The sequence below is a fragment of the Podarcis melisellensis genome, assembly GCF_964234715.1.
Source record: "Podarcis melisellensis genome assembly, chromosome: 14".
Lineage (NCBI taxonomy): Eukaryota > Metazoa > Chordata > Lepidosauria > Squamata > Lacertidae > Podarcis > Podarcis melisellensis.
Genome location: NC_138546.1, coordinates 4,406 through 23,568, shown reverse-complemented (window position 1 = coordinate 23,568; position 19,163 = coordinate 4,406). Strand labels below are relative to the sequence as shown.

At 49.2% G+C, this 19,163-nt stretch overlaps 1 protein-coding gene across 1 annotated transcript; it reads left to right on the top strand.

Moving 5' to 3' along the window:
- Nucleotides 1-567: 567 nt before the first annotated feature.
- LOC309356588 (uncharacterized protein) lies at nt 568-13,081 on the top strand. Its single transcript, XM_081888118.1, has 7 exons — nt 568-625; nt 7,438-7,461; nt 7,789-7,823; nt 8,086-8,271; nt 8,374-8,502; nt 9,769-10,008; nt 12,648-13,081. Exons 1-7 carry the CDS (start codon nt 594-596, stop codon nt 12,821-12,823), a joined length of 822 nt encoding a protein of 273 aa, XP_081744244.1. The 5' UTR covers nt 568-593; the 3' UTR covers nt 12,824-13,081.
- Nucleotides 13,082-19,163: the final 6,082 nt, after the last annotated feature.

Below are 19,163 nucleotides of genomic sequence, written 5' to 3'. Positions count from 1 at the left end.
TACAGTAATGCATCAAACATTAAAAGCTTCCCTAACCAGGGCTGCCTTCAGATGTCTTCTAAAAGTCTGGTAGTTGTTTATTTCCTTCACATCTGAAGGAAGGGCGTTCCACAGGGCGGGTGCCACCACCAAGAAGGCCCTCTGCCTGGCTCCCTGCAACATCACTTCTCGCAGGGAGGGAACCACCAGAAGGCCCTCGGATCTGGACCTCAATGTCTGGGTAGAATGATGAGTCGGGCAACTCCTGAGTTTGAAGGAGGTGCTGGGAAGCGGATAACAGCTGAGGTCTGCTTTATTTCCTTTGATGCCCCAGAGGGACACAAGGCTGGGGGCATTTGGGGGGGTGGCTAAAAGGTTCACCTGCCTGAAGGTACCAAGTGGTGACCCGGGCCGGGAGCCCAGCGTCCCTCGGGGCCAATCCCTGGCCAGGCTCTGACCTTACAATAGGCTGCGGAACCCTGTTTCCCGGGAGACCAGGGGGTTGCTTGAAAGGAGCCTTAGATCAGCTGACATCGCAGACACCTGTCTCCTTTGGAGAACTGCCTTCTTTGGATCCGTTGAAAGCCGAGGGAAGGGAAGGGGTTTCTGGCACCATGGCCAGTTGTTTCACCTGCTGCCACAGAAGGTAAAGTCAGGGGGGGGGGAGAGGGGAGACATCCTGAAGTCTTGTCCCCCCCCCCATGGCCAGATTTTAAAGACAAGCTTTGATAATAATAATAATAATAATAATAATAATAATAATAATAATAATATGCCAAATCGATGGCTTGAACCTGCCAGCCCCTGGCAGAGGCGTAGGAAGGTCAGGTGGTACCCGGTGTGGAAAATTTCTTGTCCCCCCCCCCCATTGATTTATTTATTTTTTGCCTGCAAAAATGGTTTTACGTAATGGTTTTCTTACAAAGGAACATGGATTCTGAGCCTCTGATAACAAGTAGGCGACTATGGACAGATACTTAAATCTACAGGATGGATTGTGTTTTAGCTTATGTTATTTTATTTATATTGACTGCTTATTTATTTAATAAAATTTATTTTAAAAACCTGCAAAGTGGTTTACCAAAACAACAAAACAAAAAACACCACAGCAGTAAAATCAAGAAAAATTAACAATCCTACTTTAAAACATACAAAAGCTAAAATATTAAGATTAAAATTACTTCAATTTCCTAAGCATCTAGGTATGCTTGTCTAAAGAAGAATGCTTTTAGCAGGTGCCCGAAAAGAGTCTAGCAAAGGCAGATGCTTTGTTGAAATTTCAGCCTTCGCGACATAGGAAAACGGCCAAGTAAACAGCGATTTTCGTGGAGGAGGGTCAATATATTAACTGATATGCATGAAATTTCATATGTAGCTATATAATCCCTAGTGTTGTAAGATAAGACCTTTGGAGCAGGCATTTTTTATAAAAAGGTTTTTTATGAACTGCCCTGGTAGGGCAGTAATTGTTCCTTGATAATTTGTCACCTCCCTCCAAGATGGCACCTGGGGCAGCCCCGCCCACGCCCCCTCTTTCTGGGCTCAGGGGCTCAGGCCACTTTGGCTCTTGACATCGGCCTGCTCTCTGGCTCACCCCCTCCAGACTGGCTCCCTGGAGGTTGCCTGATGGGGAGTCAAGCCTTTCAGATCCGTCAAGCTCAGTATTGTCAATTATTCTGAGCGGCAGGAGTGTCAGGCGAAGGGCCTTCTCAAGTTGACCTGGCAATGCCTTGGGTGCAGCCTGGGCCATTCTGAACCGAGCCATGGCCCTTCCCTAAAAAGAAAGATTCCTGACCTCAGTAGTGGGGTGGAGAGGTGGGGGGGGGAATTCACATCTGTGAACCAATGCCCCCCTTTGGTTTCAGATAGCACATGGGTAGACGCAGGGCCGCATTTAGGTTTGATGAGGTCCTCAGCTACTGAAGGTAATGGGGCCCTTTATATGTCCAGCTGTCTTTTGTCAACAACAAATTGTCGCTGGTTTTTGTGTTGAATATATGATACGATACGATAATCTTTATTGTCATTGTCCCATACAGAACAATGAAATTGAAAAAAATCTATATCAGACATTCAAAAACCAACAAGCCTGGTTAACCCCCTAAAAACTCTGATACCCCATAATTAAATACAAGATACTCCCAGAGACTTCTCACACTGCGTTTAAAATCCAAATCGCATTTGGATAAAAGCTGTTTCTCAGGCGGCTAGTCCTAGTCTTTATAACCCTGGACCTTCTTCCAGAAGGCGGAAGCTGAAAGAGATCACTTCCGGGGAGGGGGGGGGGGTTACTATACTGCACTATCTCTGCAGCTTTCTTATGACACCTGGAAGCATAGATTTGATCCAAGATGGGAAGAGAATATATGCTATACAGTAATTTATGGACCTCATAGGTATCTCAAGCCATTTGCCCATGTTGCCCTTCAACCAGTCCATGCAGAATGTAGGCACCCCAGATATAGAAAGGAGCAGACCAGGGATATTTGCCAGGGAGCAGGCGACAGGTACATCATAGCCTACACAACATAAAACACTGTTGCTGTAGGGCGGTTTCATTTTATTTGTTTTCTATCTTATATTTTGGAAATGTACATCCAGTTTTTTTGCCCTCTAATTTTTTTGGGGCCCCCAAGAGAGTGGGGCCCTAAGCTATACCTTGTTTAGCTGATACGTCAATCTGTCACTTGTCTACCGTAGATGAGTCTTCAAAAGCCTAGGACACAAATTTCCACAGCTCTCTCGTGGGTAGGGTGGCTTATTTGCCAGAAGCAGTGGCCTAGCGTGGGGGTCCCTGGGCACACAATCGGGGCGCGAATTGTGCCCACCCTGCCAGGCTCCAGTGGTGAGGGCTCTGCGCTTGGCCAGCCCTCACTGCCTCCACATCCCCCAGTCCTTGCTGCCGCTGGCGCATGAGCACCCACCTGGAGATGTGGGTGGCGAGGGCTGGGCAAGTACTCTCTGCACCTGCCTGGTATGTGTGGGCATGCAGCCTTCCCAGGCTCTGGAAAATAGCACCACGCCCCTGGCCAGAAGGAACGGATCTGGCACGAACCCTGGAAGTGTCTACTTGATTCTGGCCAAGCTAAGCATCCTGGTGCATATTGTCAGAGTCGAGTAGACACTTCCAGGGTTCATGCTAAATACTTTGGGTAAATGAGCCCCCAGAAAATCTTTGCCCTGGGCTTTTTCACCTCGGCTACCCATGTACAATCCGAAACCAAAGGGGCGCATTGGTTGCCAGACATGAAATGCATTGGAATTATTTTCTGCTCCCCCTCCCCCTCCATGGTTCTATATATAACTTCTGAACTTAAATTTTCTGTTTTACAATTTGAAATGCTCATTTATACAACCTTAAGATACCAATACCAATAATTTTTCTACCCTGCCCATCTGGCTGGGTTTCCCCAGCCACTCTGGGCAGCTTCCAACAAACGCTTATAAATACAATAAAACATCAGTCATTTAATAATAATAATAATAATAATAATAATAATAATAATAATAATAATTTATTTATACCCCGCCCATCTGGCTGGGCCTCCCCAGCCACTCTGGGCGGCTTCCATAAAAACCAAAAATACAGTAAAATATCACACGTTAAAAACTTCCCTTAAGATGTCTTCTGAATGTCAGGTAGTTGTTTATCGCTTTGACATCTGCTGGAAGGGCGTTCCACAGGGCGGGCGCCACTACCGAGAAGGCCCTCTGCCTGGTTCCCTGTAGCTTTGCTTCTCGCAATGAGGGTACCAACAGAAGGCCCTCGGCGCTGGATCTCAGCGTCCGGGCAGAATGACGGGGGTGGAGACGCTCCTTCAGGTATACTGGACCGAGGCCATTTAGGGCTTTCAAGGTCAGCACCAACACTTTGAATTGTGCTCGGAAACATACTGGGAACCAATGTAGGTCTTTCAAGACCGGTGTTATATGGTCTCGGCGGCCGCTCCCAGTCATCAGTCTAGCTGCCGCATTCTGGATTAGTTGTAGTTTCCAGGTCACCTTCAAAGGTAGCCCCACGTAGAGCGCATTGCAGTAGTCCAAGCGAGAGATAACCAGAGCATGCGCCACTCTGGCAAGACAGTCCACGGGCAGATAGGGTCTCATCCTGCGTTCCAGATGGAGCTGGTAAACAGCTGCCCTGGACACAGATTTGACCTGCGCCTCCATGGACAGCTGTGAGTCCAAAATAACTCCCAGGCTGCGCACCTGGTCCTTAAAAACTTCCCTAAACAGGGCTGCCTTCAGATGTCTTCTAAATGTCAGATAGTTGTTTATTTCTTTGACATCTGATGGGAGGGTGTTCCACAGGGCGGGTGCCACCACCGAGAAGGCCCTCCCCTCCCTGCTTCTCTTTCCATGGTTCATTTTCCTAAGTCCCAGCTTATTTTACAAAAACTATACCATTCCGTATTCCATTATTGCATCCATCAAAGCTTATTTACGCCGTTGAATTTACCTTAATGCTGCCAGTGTTTCCAGCTGTACACAATTATTCCCCATATATACCAGAAACGTTTCCCAACATATCTTCTTCTTGTTTTCTTATTCTATATGTTAAGTCTGCAAACTGTGCATACGGTATTCTGTCAACTTCAGTTACCATTCTTCTTGGTTGGGGCCTCCCTCCTTTCCCACCCCCTCCATGGTTCTGAGTACTGGCTGATGAAAACAGGACAGTGCCTACTAGTGCAGTCAGGCTCCTCTAGCTCAGCCCCCTCTTTCTTTTTTTCTTTCTTCTTTCTTTCTTTCACTTTCAAAATTTACAAAGAACAAGAATAAATTGATCCTCAACTACGTATTCCAAGATATAAATAAATATTACAATGTACTTCGGGTTACAGACGCTTCAGCTTGCGCGTTTTCGGGTTACGGACGCACCGAAACCCAGAAGTACCGGAACGGGTTACTTTTGGGTTTTGGTGCTCACGCATTTGCAGAAACACTAAATCACGCTTTGCGCATGTGCAGAAGCGCCGAATCGCAACCTGCGCGTTCTGCACTGATCACGTTCGCAACCCGAGTGTCCACTGCACTTAATAAAAATGTTGAAAGATCTGGGATAAACTTGACCCTGGCTCAGCCCTTTCACGCCAGACTGGCAGGCGCTGTCCAGGGGTTCAGGCCAGGAGGCATCTTTCCCAGGGGGGCCTGATCCTGGGACCTTCTGAACGCAAAGCAGACGCTCTCCCCACTGCGTGGCAGACCTTCCTCAACGTGGCAAATGGACCGATGTTACAGAGCTTTCCTAGTGATCCCTGCTACCAGCGGCGGATCTCCGGGTCTCCAATTCCAGCACCTTCACCTCTCGCGCTGCCTTCTTCTCTAAGGCATAGTTGGGGCGCGCCCAGCAGCGCCCCCTCCCCGGCTCCGCGCCCCTCACCCCCCTAAATCTACCCCGGCTGCTCCCACGTGCATTTGCAACAACCCCGGGACCCGCGTTCAAATCCACGAGACTTGGCTCTCGCCTGAAAGCCTCTCCCGGCGGAGTTTCCAGCAGCGACCAGGCGGCGAAGCCTCTTTGGGGAATCTTCTCCGGGCGCTTGGGGTTTGCTCCCCAACAATCAGACCAGCCTTTCGAGTAAGAAAGGTTTACTTACAGGGAACTTGCGCCCTTCGGTGCAGTATGGATCTAGGCAGAGGCACAGGAGATCGACTTAGAGCAACAAATAGAGGTGTCAGCAGGAAGGTCCTTTGCGCGCGTCTGCAGCCGCCAGGCATCCCTTCGCTTCCAGAGCGCAGCGAGAGAGAAATGGCAAAGAGACCCTTTTCCTCCTCCTGCTGGAGAGATGCGGGATCACGACCACACGCAGCCCGGCAGCTTTCTCGAGGATTTAAAGACTCCGGTTGTTCTCCAGGGCTGGATTTACCTATAAGCTAAAATAGCTATAGATTAGGGCCCCACTCTCTTGGGGGCCCCCAAAAAAATTAAAGAAAAAAACCCCTGGATGTGCATTTCCAAAATGCAAGATAAAAAACAAATAAAATAAAACCTACTTACAGCAGCAGTGTTTTGTGTTGTGTAGCTCCTTTGATGTAAGTCAGGGGACAGCAACCTTTTTCAGCAGGGGGCGCGCTCCACTGTCCCTTAGTCCTTGTGGGGGGCTGGACTATATTTTGAAAAAAATAATGAACAAATTCCTATGCCCCACAAATAACTCAGAGATGCATTTTAAATAAAAGGACACATTCTACTCATGTAAAAACACCAGGCAGGCTCCACAAATAACCCAGAGATGCATTTTAAATAAAAGGACACATTCTACTCATGTAAAAACATGTTGATTCCCAGACCATCTGCGGACCGGATTTAGAAGGTGATTGGGCCAGATTCGGCCCCCGGGCCTTTGTTTGCCTACCCATGATGTAAGTCATGGGCCCCGCCTGCTAGCCTGTTCCCTCAAATATCACTGGTTTGCTCCTTTCTATATATAGGGTGCCTACATTCTGCGTGGACTGGCTGCATGCCAAGATGTGCAAATGGCTTTAGGTATCTATTAGGTCCATCAATTACCAGGCACAGGGCCTTCTCGGTAGTGGCGCCCGCCCTGTGGAACGGCCTCCCACCAGATGTCAAAGAAATGAACTATCTGACATTTAGAAGGCATCTGAAGGCAGCCCTGTTTAGGGAAGTTTTTAATGATTGATGTTTTGATGTATTTTTAATCTTTTGTTGGAAGCCACCCAGAGTGGCTGGGAAAGCCCAGCCAGATGGGCAGGGTATAGATAATAAATTATTATTATTAAGCATATATTCAACACAAAAAATAGTGACAATTTGTTGCTGACAAAGGACAGCTGGACATATAAAGTGCCCCTTTCCCTTTGGTACCTGAGGGCCTCATCAAACCTAAATCCAGACCTGACTCCAATGCACAGTTGCATTTGTCTGCATTAAATTTCTGTTGTTGTTTTTTTTAGATGATCTTTATTGAATTTTTAGTTGCATACTCTACATACACATACATTATATTTCACATTTGTTCTTGCTCTCCCGAGCAGACTTTCCTTCTTCCAGCTTTTTTATGTTGTCTTTAACTTTTTGCATTGTCTTTTTCCATTTTATATATAATTGTTCTTCAATTTTTTCCATAAAATGTCTGTAAACAAATCTTTCTATATATACAATTCTTATTGTCTGTCTATATTCATTTACAGATATTGTTCAATAATAGTCATAATATACATTTTTAATTCATTTTGATATTATTATCCAATCAATTTCTTGTGTTTTCCCGTTATGAGGTTTATTTCAGTTCTACTGGTTTCCCTATTTCACATCGTCTTCTCTATATATAACATAAATTTTCCCCATTCCTTTTGAATGTGTTTCGTCACCCTGATGTCAAATTTTTGCTGTTAGTTTGGCTATTTTGGCTAGCCTGTCTGCATTAAATTTCCTACGGTTACTTCCAAGAAATTCGCCTCCATGTTTTCCTCCTCTTTCTCCTTCCACAGGAGCAGATCTGAAAACAATACAAAGTGAGTGGCTCTTTCGTGCCCTTGAATGTACCTTTGATAAGAAAGTATCAGCTTCCACTTTAGGAGGGTCTGACCCCAGACGGAAGCAGTGGATGTTTCTTCAGCAGGGAGAACCTTCTCATCTTGCCCATGCTTGGAAGGTCAAGGGCAGACTGGCAGGCACCCACAGCTAGCCAGGGCCGCTGGGGTCGTTTGGGGAGGGGGCTGTGCATGTCCCACAGCCAGAAGAAATTGGGAAGGGGGTGCCTTGTTCCCCTTGGCATCCTGGGGGGCATTCCTGGTGCCCTCCTGCTGCAAAGAGCATTCCTTGCTTCTCTCTCTTTCCAGGCTGCCTAAGACGAAAGAGGAGCCACAGGAAGGGGGTGAGTGGGGATCTGGGGGTGTCTAGTCCAGCAACCCGGATCACTACCCAAATTCATACCCCACCCCACCAACAACATGCTGGACTCTGCTTGGGGACCCCACCCGAGCCTATGTTTGCCCCACGGGCGGTTGCCAAGGAAACATGCCCCCTGTCCCTCACCAGCCTGACCCCTGCTGCAGCGGAGGCAGGTCAGGGCCTGAGCCAACTGGGCCAGCTGTCACCTGCTCTTTCTTGCTAGCCACCTTTCTTTCCTCCTGCAGAAACCCTCCCTGCTGCTCCTGCGACTCCTCCTGCCCCAGATCCAGAGCCCCAACAGCAGGAGGTCAAGCCGCTGCTGGCCAGCCCCCCTTCGGAGACCCTCCTAGACCCCACCAGGGGCTCCCTGTTGCTTCTGCAGAAGCATCTCCAAGTCCTCAAGGAGATGCAGAGCCAGTACCTCCAGGCAGGTAAGTCTTGGAGAGGCACCTCCTGGCCCCCAGCCCCCAGCTGGGGAACCCTCCGGCCAGGGGCCTGATCCCTTTCCTCTCCTTCCCGCTTCCCAATTTCAGAAGTGAAGATCCGCAGCGCTTGCCATCAGTTCCCGCGCTCCCTGCGGGCCGCCAGCCTCCAGATCTGCCGCACCCGGCGGAGGCTCATCCGCATGGAGGTCCGCCTGCAGCGTCAAGTCAGCAGCCCTGGTGCGCCTCTTCGGAAGTTGCTGCGGGTTTCAATTTTCTGCCAAATGGATTTCAACCTTCTTGATTTACAATGTTAACATTGCAGCTTGGTTTTTTGGTGTTTTGTTTTTTTGCAAATCACTTAGAAGGTTTATTTCAAACCAAGTGGTGCACACGTTTTAACACTCAAATAAATAAAGGGTAAAGGGACCCCTGACCATTAGGTCCAGTCGTGGCCGACTCTGGGGTTGCGGCGCTCATCTCGCTTTATTGCCCGAGGGAGCCAGCGTACAGCTTCCGGGTCATGTGGCCAGCATGACTAAGCAGCTTCTGGCAAACCAGAGCAGTGGACGGAAATGCCGTTTACCTTCCCGCCGGAGTGGTACCTATTTATCTACTTGCACTTGACATGCTTTCGACCTGCTAGGTTGGCAGGAGCAGGGACAGAGCAACGGGAGCTCACCCCGTCGCAGGGATTCGAACCGCCGACTTTCTGATGGGCAAGCCCTAGGCTCTGTGGCCACAGCGCCACCCACGTCCCTCACCTCAAATAAATAGGATGAACAAAAACAGAATCTTATTGAAATAAAAACTGTCCAGGCCAAAAATATGGTTCCAAAGCTTTACTAACAGAACTTGTTCAAAACAGACAAAAAAGCAAATAATGTTACAACAGATAGTTGCATAATATAATGTGCTTGTCCAAGCATAGGAACAACATCTTAGAAATAGGAAATTACTTCACCTGGAACTGAAAACAATGCTCTGTGTTTCCAACAATACGGACTACTTTAGCAGGAGGCTGTGTTCCTGGAGAGAGATGATGCACACACTTTTTCTCCAGTGGCCTAAGAACAAAGACTAACTCACACACCTGAAATGGAGATTTGTAACTGAATACCTTTCTCAGGTGATCTTTGTTAAACACCTCATGTCAGAGCAGCAGAGATACATCAACAGCTAACCATTAACCTGTTATGCATTCTGAGAGCTCTAGTTGACCTCAATGGAATTTTCCAATGTTAAACCTTTAGCAATACACATACAGAGCCATTTTCCATTTCAATGTACAATTAAATAATACTTAACACATCCTTGGCCAGGCTCTGACAAAAGGCCCCCATTCTTTTCTGTCTTGCTGGCCTCCAAGTTCCTCTTGTGGCGTAAAATCAGATTAAAATGCTAAACAGGGGAGGGGGGGTCAAGCGGGTGGATGCTGGGGACTGCTGGACTTCCATGCCTGCCAAATTTATGCTTTCCACCGCCCCACCCTCCTGTTTCTTGCAGGTGTCTGCCAAAGCTCCCCAGGCCCAAGCCTGTCACCTTCGAAGCCCACTTTGGAGTCGACTTCGGCCTCCAGCTCTGGGGAGGTGGTCTCCATCACCCCCACCACCTCCAGCTTTTCCCTCCCGCCCCACCCGCTTTCCCCGCCTCCCCCCTCCCCGCCCCTCCTCCAGCCAGATCTCAGGGTCCTGCAAGAAGCGTTGGAGACCTTGCTCGAAATTGAGGCCCACCAGCTGCAGGAGCGTAAGTACCAGACAGAAGCTCCCCCCGTGGCTCTTCCTTTTGATCCTGTTTACAAGATTCCTTATAAATAAGCCCCAGGGTCGGGGACAGTCCTATAATATAAAGTTATAAACAAACAGGTGTAGAATCAGAAAGGAACCCAGAGGCTCATCCAGTCCAACCCCTGCCAGGCAGATTAAACTGTTCCCAGTGGAGAACAGCATGCATTTCAGCCAAAGGAGTCCCACAGAAATGGCGAAGGCTAAGGTGAAAGAGATTAAACCTTCCACAGCGAAGGCGCCAGGTGCATCTCCATAGGGAGGGAGCTCCACAATGTGGGGGCTGCCACAGAGAAGGCCCTGTCTCCCCACTTGCTCTTGCCCTCCGGGCCACAGTCCCCCATACTTCTGAGGGCCAGTGGAACCACCATGGAAGACGGCCTCACCCCTGCAGAACTTCGCTCCCGAGGAGGTCCTAGCAATGGAGATGGTCTTTCAGATCATTGACACCTTCCTTGGCAAGCTATCTCACTAGACTCATAGTCCCTATAGCATATTTTTCTTTTTTCTTTACTTTGACAAAGTAATGATCATACATAAATAAGAATAAAAATGTGCACCGCACCGCCAAGACCATTCTGTTGTAAATATCTAACCTCCCAGAATTCCAGCACCTCTTGCGATGGTTTGACCCCTTTCCATTTTAACAGTACAAATTCTACAAACACCCTCCATATCGCCTGAAAATAATTTCTCCTGCATATTCCCCACCTTACCTTAATGGCACATGTTAATTTATCATTAATAGCTTTGTCATAGCTCATTTTTCTTACTGTCCTATCACTGCCAACACCCCAGGCTCTGAGCAGGGTGTTTCTCTGCCTTCTTTTGGATCAGTGCCAGATTTATGTATAAGATAAACAAGCTATAGCTTAGGGCCCCACTCTCTTGGGGGCCCTAAAAACATTTAAAGGGAAAAAAACCTAACTGTACATTTCCAAAATATAAGATAAAACAGAAATAAAATAAAACCTACATACAGCAACAGTGTTTTGTGTTGTGTAGGCTCCTATGATGTACATCTTTTGTTATGTGAAAATGGTTTTAGATACCTATGAGGTCCATAAATTACCATATAGCATATATTCAACACAAAAAAGTGACAATTTGTTGTTGACCAAGGACAGCTGGACATATAAAGGGCCCCATTACCTTCAGTAGCTTAGGGCCTCATCAAACCTAAGTCCAGCCCTGCTTGGGATGAAGTTCTGCTGGAAACTGGCAGTGTGTTCTGTGGTCTAGGTCTTACTTTGCATGTATATTCAGGCTGAGAAGAAGACGGTGGGGCTCCCAGCATTAATATTCCACAGGGGTCAGCAAATGTTTTCAGCAGGGGGCCGGTCCGCTGTCCCTCAGAGCTTCTGGGGGGCCAGACTATATTTTGGAAAAAAAGAAGAACGAATTCCTATGCCCCACAAATAACCCAGAGATGCATTTTAAATAAAAGGACACATTCGACTCATGTAAAAACATGCTGATTCCTGGACTGTCCGTGGGCCGGATTGAGAAGGCCATTGGGCCGCATCTGGCCCCCGGGCCTTAGTTTGCCTGCTCATGCTCCAACGGATTCCCCTTCCTCCCTTTAGGGTTCCAGGTGCATCACAAAAACGATCCGTTTTGGATTTGCACAGAGAGCAAGTCCAGCCTCTGTGTCTTTTCCAGAGCCAGTCCCCAAACTGCTTGATTTCCTCCCCTGAGCATGCAGACACCCTTCAGCCAGAGGTGCAGCCGCCAGAAACCCATCTCGGCCCAGACGTTCTGTTATTCAAAGTTCAATGCCCACAGATTCCCTAAAATCCATTGAAATCCCAGCGACCCACAGCAATTGCAAAAGCACAGCAACTGGCCTCCCAACCGGGGAAGGGGCAGGAGCCCCCAGGACAAGGAGGGGCCCTCATCCACCAGCCCATCACCTTCTCTCTTCCCCTTGTAATAAACAAAACCTGCCCTTATTCCCTTATGGGGGACACAAGAGCCCTTATAGAGTCCTTTGTAGGTTCTCCATCGGTCGGAGAAAAGAACAGAGGCCAAGCAGAGAATATTGAGAAGCAAAGCAGCATGTAAGCCTGATCTTTATTGATCTGTTGCAACAGGGTGCCCCCCTCACACGCAGGAAAGGACGAGGACCCAGAACAAAGGTGTGACTGCTCTTATATGGACATTTTAAATTCCCTGCCTTGGAGCTCAAGACCACCCCTCCATCCATCATACATATATCACAGAAGGGGTGTAACCCAAGACCCCCCCCAAACATCATACCTACATCACATCAAAGGTGGTCTACAACAGAAATTTGAATGTTGTTTTTCCTGTCTGCCAGGTTATCTGATAATGCCTTATCTGATTGCCTTTCCTGGTAGTCTGGCCCTTCCTTTGAGATGGTGATTTCCCAATTCCTGAGACAATGGGAAGGTTCCCTCACCCGCTCCCTCCTTCCAGAGAAAACACTTGGTCAGTCTGGGAGTCAAAATGTTTTCAGGGCTGTTTTCCCGTGCTGCTTCAGACATGCGGTTTGTATATTTACGTACATGTTTGCTTGGTACATTTATGAACATTTCTTATATATCTAATACCTTAATTTGTTTTTATTTCCCCCTGCAGGGAAAAGGGACCTTCGGACATGCCAGGAGTGCCTGAGGTCCCTCCGGGAGCTGAGGGCGCAGCTGCAGAAAGTGCGGAGCAGACTGTGGCGGGTGGAGGCCATCTTGGGCATCCAGGTGCCCCCCAGGGAGCTGGAGGTGGGAGAGCAAGAGGAGGAGGAGGAGGAGGAAGAATGAGCCCCTCGCAGGCGCCCCAAAGATCCAAATTCAGAACATCCAAATTCCCTCCCTGCTCTGAAGATGTTGGGCGAGGGATCTGCTGTTTATTGTCTTCTTGGCACCCGTTACAAGTAACTAATCTTTTCAGACAACATTTTAGACCAAGGATTAATGACTGAATGCAGGACGGCCTTTGTTGAATTTTTTCTTAGGCAGTATTTAAGGATTTTTTAAATTAAATTTTCAAATAAGCACGCAATAAAGGAAACATCAGAATATGATGTGTGTACTTATTCATAGATACGGCCATGGATGCTTGAGTTCAGCTTCCTGGCTTGCAAGGGGGTCAGACTAGATGGCCTTTGGGTTCCTTCCAATGCCACCATTCTAGGATTGTTCCCGCAACCAGAGGCCGCCCCCGCCCAGCAGAGCCTCCAGCGCAAGCCCTGCACCCTGACCCAGCTTCTCCAGGCACTTTCTTTGGCCCCTGCCCAAAACAGGCTCCCTTGTGAGCACAATCTGCACCCGGAGGCTGAGTTGGGCCAGAATGGAGCCCACACTTCCAGAGTTATCGCTGAATACATTCCTTCTGGTCAATGAGTCACCAGAGCCGCTAGAGCAGTGGTGTCCAAAGAGGGCCAGATTTGATGAAGTGAAGGGCCCTGGGGGCCGACCAAAGTTGTCGAGCCTTTTTTAGGATTGAAGTTGTTAAGGTTTTTTTTAAAGGATTTTACCCCAGGAAATTAACTGCCACAGGGGCCGGATTACACCGACCGGCGGACTGCATTAGGCCCCCCAAACTGACTTTGGACATGTCTGCACTAGAGGACCGTGAACGTTTGTGAAGCCCAAGGGGCACATGGCTTGCCAGATGTGAAACAGAGGGGCCTTCTTGTCAGCAGTGAGGCGGGGGTGGGTGTCCTGCGACCCCTGTGGGACCAGGATGCTGGGCTCGAGGGGCCCCCGATTCCTGGCCAGAGCCAGCAGACCAATTCCTGGCCCGGGCAAGGCTGCAGCCGGCGAGGGGCCACCGGGACGCCTGCGGAGTTCTGATCCGGCTCTCGGGCACGTCCTGGGGGCGAAGGGGCGTCCGTCCCATGGGGGGGGGGCGTGCGTGTCTCTTCCCCGCCTGCTGTGCCCGCGGCCGAGTCGGGAGCGCGCCGATCCCTCCCTGCCTGCCCTCCTCCGGCCCAGGAGGCGGCGGCTCGAGGCGCGCTCTGCGTGTGCTCAGAGGAAGGGTGCCTGGGGTGCCAGATGCCGTGGCGTAGCGTGGGGGGTGCAGGGGGGGCCGGGCGCAACATCTGGGGGTCAGGGTTAGGGGGCGCAAATTACTTGCCTTGCCCCGGGTGCTGACAACCCACGCTACGCCACTGGCTAGATGGCCCGGGGGGACCCTTCCCTCTCTCATCTGCTGGCATTCCAGGACGGGGCTTCCCTTTGCCACTCCAAGGGAGGGTCCCCCCCCATGAACCTTCCCGGGGGGGGGCGCGAGACACGTGACTCCGGCCGCTTGGGAGCCTCCGAGGGGGTGAAGTGGGTGCGCCTGGCTTGTCAAGGCTTAACATGAGCGGGGGGGGGGGGCTGGTGGGGAGGGGGGGGTCCTCCGGAGCCAAAGCCCCGCCCCTCCCCGCCCCTTTCTGACTTGCTGCCTGGGCGGCGCCTCCCGGGACACAGCTGTCAACGTTCCCCTTTTCCCGCGAGGAATCCTATTCGGAATAAGGGAATTTCCCTTTGAAAGGGAAACGTGGACAGCTAGGTCCCGGGATCCGGGTGCCAGAGGGGAGAAGGGGGAGTCCCGGGGGGCTGCTCGGTCTCTGCATGGGGGACCCCCAAATCAGAACCCAGAGGGACCTACCCCTCTTTCTCTGCAGCTCATAGATCCAGATGTCAACTCAGCTCTCCAGATGTTTTGGGACTGCAATTCCCATCATCCCTGACCCCTGTTAGCTAGGGATCATGGGAGTTGTAGTCCCAAAAACCACCTGGAGGGCTGAGTTTGCCCAGGGGAAAGGGGCACGCAAAGAAACCCGCTCCAGATTGAGGAATAAGTTGCGTTGATTAACGGAGGTTGTAGCCCTTTTGCTATAAAATACTGTATACACAAAACCATAGCCTGACCTAGGCAATAATGCAGTGCTGGATTTATGTATAAGCTAAACAAGCTATAGCTTAGCCCCCCTCTCTCTTGGCCCCCCCATTTTTAAAAAGAATATATATATATATATATACACACACACACACACACACACACACACAAATAAAATAAAACCTACATACAGAAGAGGCCCCTGGTGGCCCCCACCCCCATGAGAAGAGGAGGCGATCCTACTGGGCTCGCCTGAGGTTCTTATGTGGAGCTCCTCCCGATGGAAGTGTTATAGTGATGTTGTTGTTGTTGTTCAGTTGTTTAGTCGTGTCCGACTCTTCATGACCCCCTGGACCAGAGCACACCAGCCCCTCCTGTCTTCCACTGCCTCCCGCAGTTTGGTCAAACTCATGCTGGTAGCTTCGAGAACACTGTCCAACCATCTCGTCCTCTGTCGCCCCCTTCTCCTTGTGCCCTCCATCTTTCCCAACATCAGGGTCTTTTCCAGGGAGTCTTCTCTTCTCATGAGGAGGCCAAAGTCTTGGAGCCTCAGCTTCAGGATCTGTCCTTCCAGTGAGCACTCAGGGCTGATTTCCTTCAGAATGGAGAGGTTGGATCTTCTTGCAGTCCATGGGACTCTCCAGAGTCTCTTCCAGCACCAGAATTCAAAAGCATCCATTCTTCGGCAATCAGCCTTCTTTATGGTCCAGCTCTCACTTCCATACATCACTACTGGGAAAAACATAGCTTGAACTATACGGACCTTTGTTGGCAAGGTGATGTCTCTACTGTACTTTTTAAGATGCTGTCTAGGTTTGTCATTGCTTTTCTCCCAAGAAGCAGGCGTCTCTTATTTTCGTGGCCGCTGTCACGAAATAGTAATAGTAATAGTAGTAGTAGTAGTAATAATAATAATAATAATAATAATAATAATAATTTATTATTTATACCCCGCCCATCTAACTGGGTTTCCCCGGCCACTCTGGGTGGCTTCCAACAGAATATTAAAATACAGTAATCTATTAAACATTAAAAGCTTCCCTTCTCGGAGTTGTGTGCAAAGAGACAATGGGGAGGTTTTCCCCATTTGCCTCCCTTACTGCACAGAAATATTTGAGGTCACTGAAAGACTGAAAGAGTCAAAAGGGCTTCAGGATTGCTCTCCTGTGCAATTTCAGAAATACATATGCATGGGTAGGCAACCTAAGGCCCAAGGGCTGGATACGGCCCAATTGCTTTCTAAATCCAGAATCCGGGAATCAGCATGTTTTTACATGTTTTTACATGAGCACAATAAACTATCAAACATTTTACACTCCCCTAAACAGGGCTGCCTTCAGATGTCTTCTAAAAGTGGCCGTTATCACTTATTCTGGCCAACAGGATTTCTGCTGCAGATGCCCCCTTCTGCGATGTATGTATGATGTTTTGGGGGGTGGTCTTGGGCTACAAGGTGGGCAATTTCAAAAGTCTATATAAAGGCTTGCACACCATTTTTCGGGGTTCCTCCTCCCTCCTGCGTGGGGTGAGTGGGGGACCCTGTTGCAACAGTTTAAAAAAGATCAGGCTTACTAACAGCTTTGCTTCTCAATATTCTCTGGTTGGCAGGACACAGGTGGCGCTGTGGTCTAAACCACTGAGGCTCTTGTTTGTTCGGTCCCTGCTCCTGCCCACCTAGCAGTTCAAAAGCACGTCAAAGTGCAAGTAGATAAATAGGTACCACTCTGGCAGGAAGGTAAACAGTGTTTCCGTGCGCTGCTTTGGTTTGCCAGAAACGGCTTAGTCCTGCTGGCCACATGACCCAAAAGAACTGTCTGCGGACAAACGTCGGCTCCCTCAGCCAGTAAAGCGAGATGAGCGCTGCACCCCAGAGTCGTTTGTGACTGGACTTAACTGTCAGGGGTCCTTTACCTTTATTCTCTGGTTGGCCTCTGTTTTTTTCTCCTACCGATAGGGAACCTGCATAAGGACTCTATATGGGCTCTTGGATACCCCACAAGGGAAAAAGGAGCAGTTTTTTTCTAATAGTACCACTGTTCCTTTCCAAGTACAATTTTTTAAAATAACTGCTCTAGTTTGTCTACTACCCGGCGAACACCGGACCCAGATCTGCTCCAAAATCTATTTGGGGTGTGGAGCCAATGTTAGAGTTTTTAAAACTTTTTTATTGCTGTGGTCTAAACCACTGAGCCTCTTGGGCTTGCCAATCAGAAGGTCGGTGGTTTGAACCTGGGGGTGAACTCCCATTCCTCTGTCCCAGCTTCTGCCAACCTAGCAGTTCGAAAGCACACCAGTGCAAGTAGATAAATACCGTATTTTTCACCCTATAGGACGCACTTTTCCCCCTCCAAAAATGAAGGGGAAATGTGTGTGCGTCCTATGGGGCGAATACAGGCTTCAGGAAGCTCTGCGCAAACCTCCGGAGCCCGGCGCCAAGCCATGCCGGGCTCCGAAGGGTTGCGCAGAGCTGCCTGCATTACAAAGCCTCTTCAGCGCGCCCAGGCTTCGCGCAGCTGTCCGCCAGCCTGGGGAGACCGGAGCGGCTCCCTAGGCTTGCGGATAGCAGGCTGTTCTGGGGGCTGGGGTCGGGGAAAGCTCGGGCTTCCCCCTCGCGAGCCCCGTGCCTGGGGGGAAAATTAATATTTTTTTCTTCCCCCCCAAAAAACTAGGTGTGTCCTATAGGGCGGTGCTTCCTATGGGGCGAAAAATACGGTAGGTACTGCTGTGGCGGGAAGGTAAACAGCGTTTCCATGCACTCTGGCACTCGTCACTGTCCTCTGTGTGCCAGTAGCGGTTTAGTCATGCTGGCCACATGACCTGGAAAGCTCTCTGTGGACAAACGCCGGCCTGAAAGCAAGATGAGCGCTGCAACCCCAGAGTCGCCTTTGACTGGACTTAACCATCCAGGGGTCCTTGACCTATTGCTGGGAAGGTGGGGGGGACACAGCAACTCCTTCCCTCCTTCTCCTGAGCTTGCTGCAGAGAGCAGAGAGTTCAGTCCTGCAGGAAACATCTTGCTAAAGCAGACCAGCTGGACCGAACCTTCGATGCTTGGTCGCCACAGTGCTGGGGTAGTTCCTTCCCATTCTGCTCTCCCCCCTCCCACATGGTTGACCCCCCATGTCCTGGCTTGGCCTCAGATGTTCTTGCCCACCCCCCATGATGGCACTGTTTCCACTAGGGGAAGCAGCTGTCTGGACCAGACCTGTAGGAATGAAAATCACGGGAGACGAGTAGTAGGTGTCATGTGAGAGGTGTCTGCCGGGGAAGTCCCGGGAACTCTCTTTTATTGAATATCACAAACATTGCCACAGGTGTACTTGTGGTTGATTGGTTGATACAAACACAAAGAAACTCATTGCCTATTGGTTAATGCAAATGCAAGGCGGGAATTACATGTGAGGGGTGGGAATTACATGTGAACATTAATCACTGGTAGATTAAAGGCTGGGAAACAAGGTTGGGACTAGACAAGCATGAAACCTCCTAATTAATTATAACTAAAGATTAATATAACACAAACAATTACTAATGATTGATCATAACATGAAAGAATATAATAATCAAGTTCTATAGATGTGGTCAGCTATGCATGGAGTACAAGTCACCATGAACTTAAGGTGAACTGAGCGATGAGGGAATGTCTTGGTGTTTGGAGCAGGTTTGTACAGTGTGTGCAGAAACAGAGAGAAGATTATAAGCGAGACTTCCCAGAATGCAAGAGAAAAGAAGCAAGACTTCCCATAGCAAGACTTCCCATAAGGCCACAGTTATGTATCCCTATAATGCAACAGTTATGTGCAGAGGGAATGATCTTATGTGCAGAAGGAAAACTTCCCTTTATCTCCCCCTTTCTTTTCTTTTTTGCGAGGCGTTCTGGGTAAATAAGGCAAAAATATTTCGGGATTAGTGGTGTGCCAGCGAATGCCCAAAATAAGTTCGCCAGGGAGGATGGGACAAAAAAATACTACGAGATACGTGGTTTGCCAACGCATGTTCGAAATAAATCTGCCCATATCTCCCCTTTGGTTTACTGTTGGTGTTGCCATTTCGCAAAATAAGCAGCAAGGATTTTATTGGGTGGCTGAGGGGGAGAGAGAAAATGGGAGAAAAGACTTATGAGGCCAGGATGCATTGGAGGAAGCAGCATAGTAAGATCAACATGCAAATTATGACAATAGCATATTGAAAGAGATTACGAAGCCAAGTAAGGTTTGGCAGCCAAGCGGTAAGCCACTGGGTGAAAGAATCCCAGAAAGCAGAAAAACCAAC

What these genes read in the sequence shown, in the direction of transcription:
- LOC309356588 (XM_081888118.1), top strand. Translation starts at nt 594, where the DNA reads ATGGCCAGTTGTTTCACCTGCTGCCACAGAAG. An exon ending in GAGCCAGTACCTCCAGGCAG is followed by an intron (nt 8,272 to 8,373) that starts GTAAGTCTTGGA and finishes TCCCAATTTCAG; the next exon opens with AAGTGAAGATCCGCAGCGCT. An exon ending in GGCCCACCAGCTGCAGGAGC is followed by an intron (nt 10,009 to 12,647) that starts GTAAGTACCAGA and finishes TTCCCCCTGCAG; the next exon opens with GGAAAAGGGACCTTCGGACA.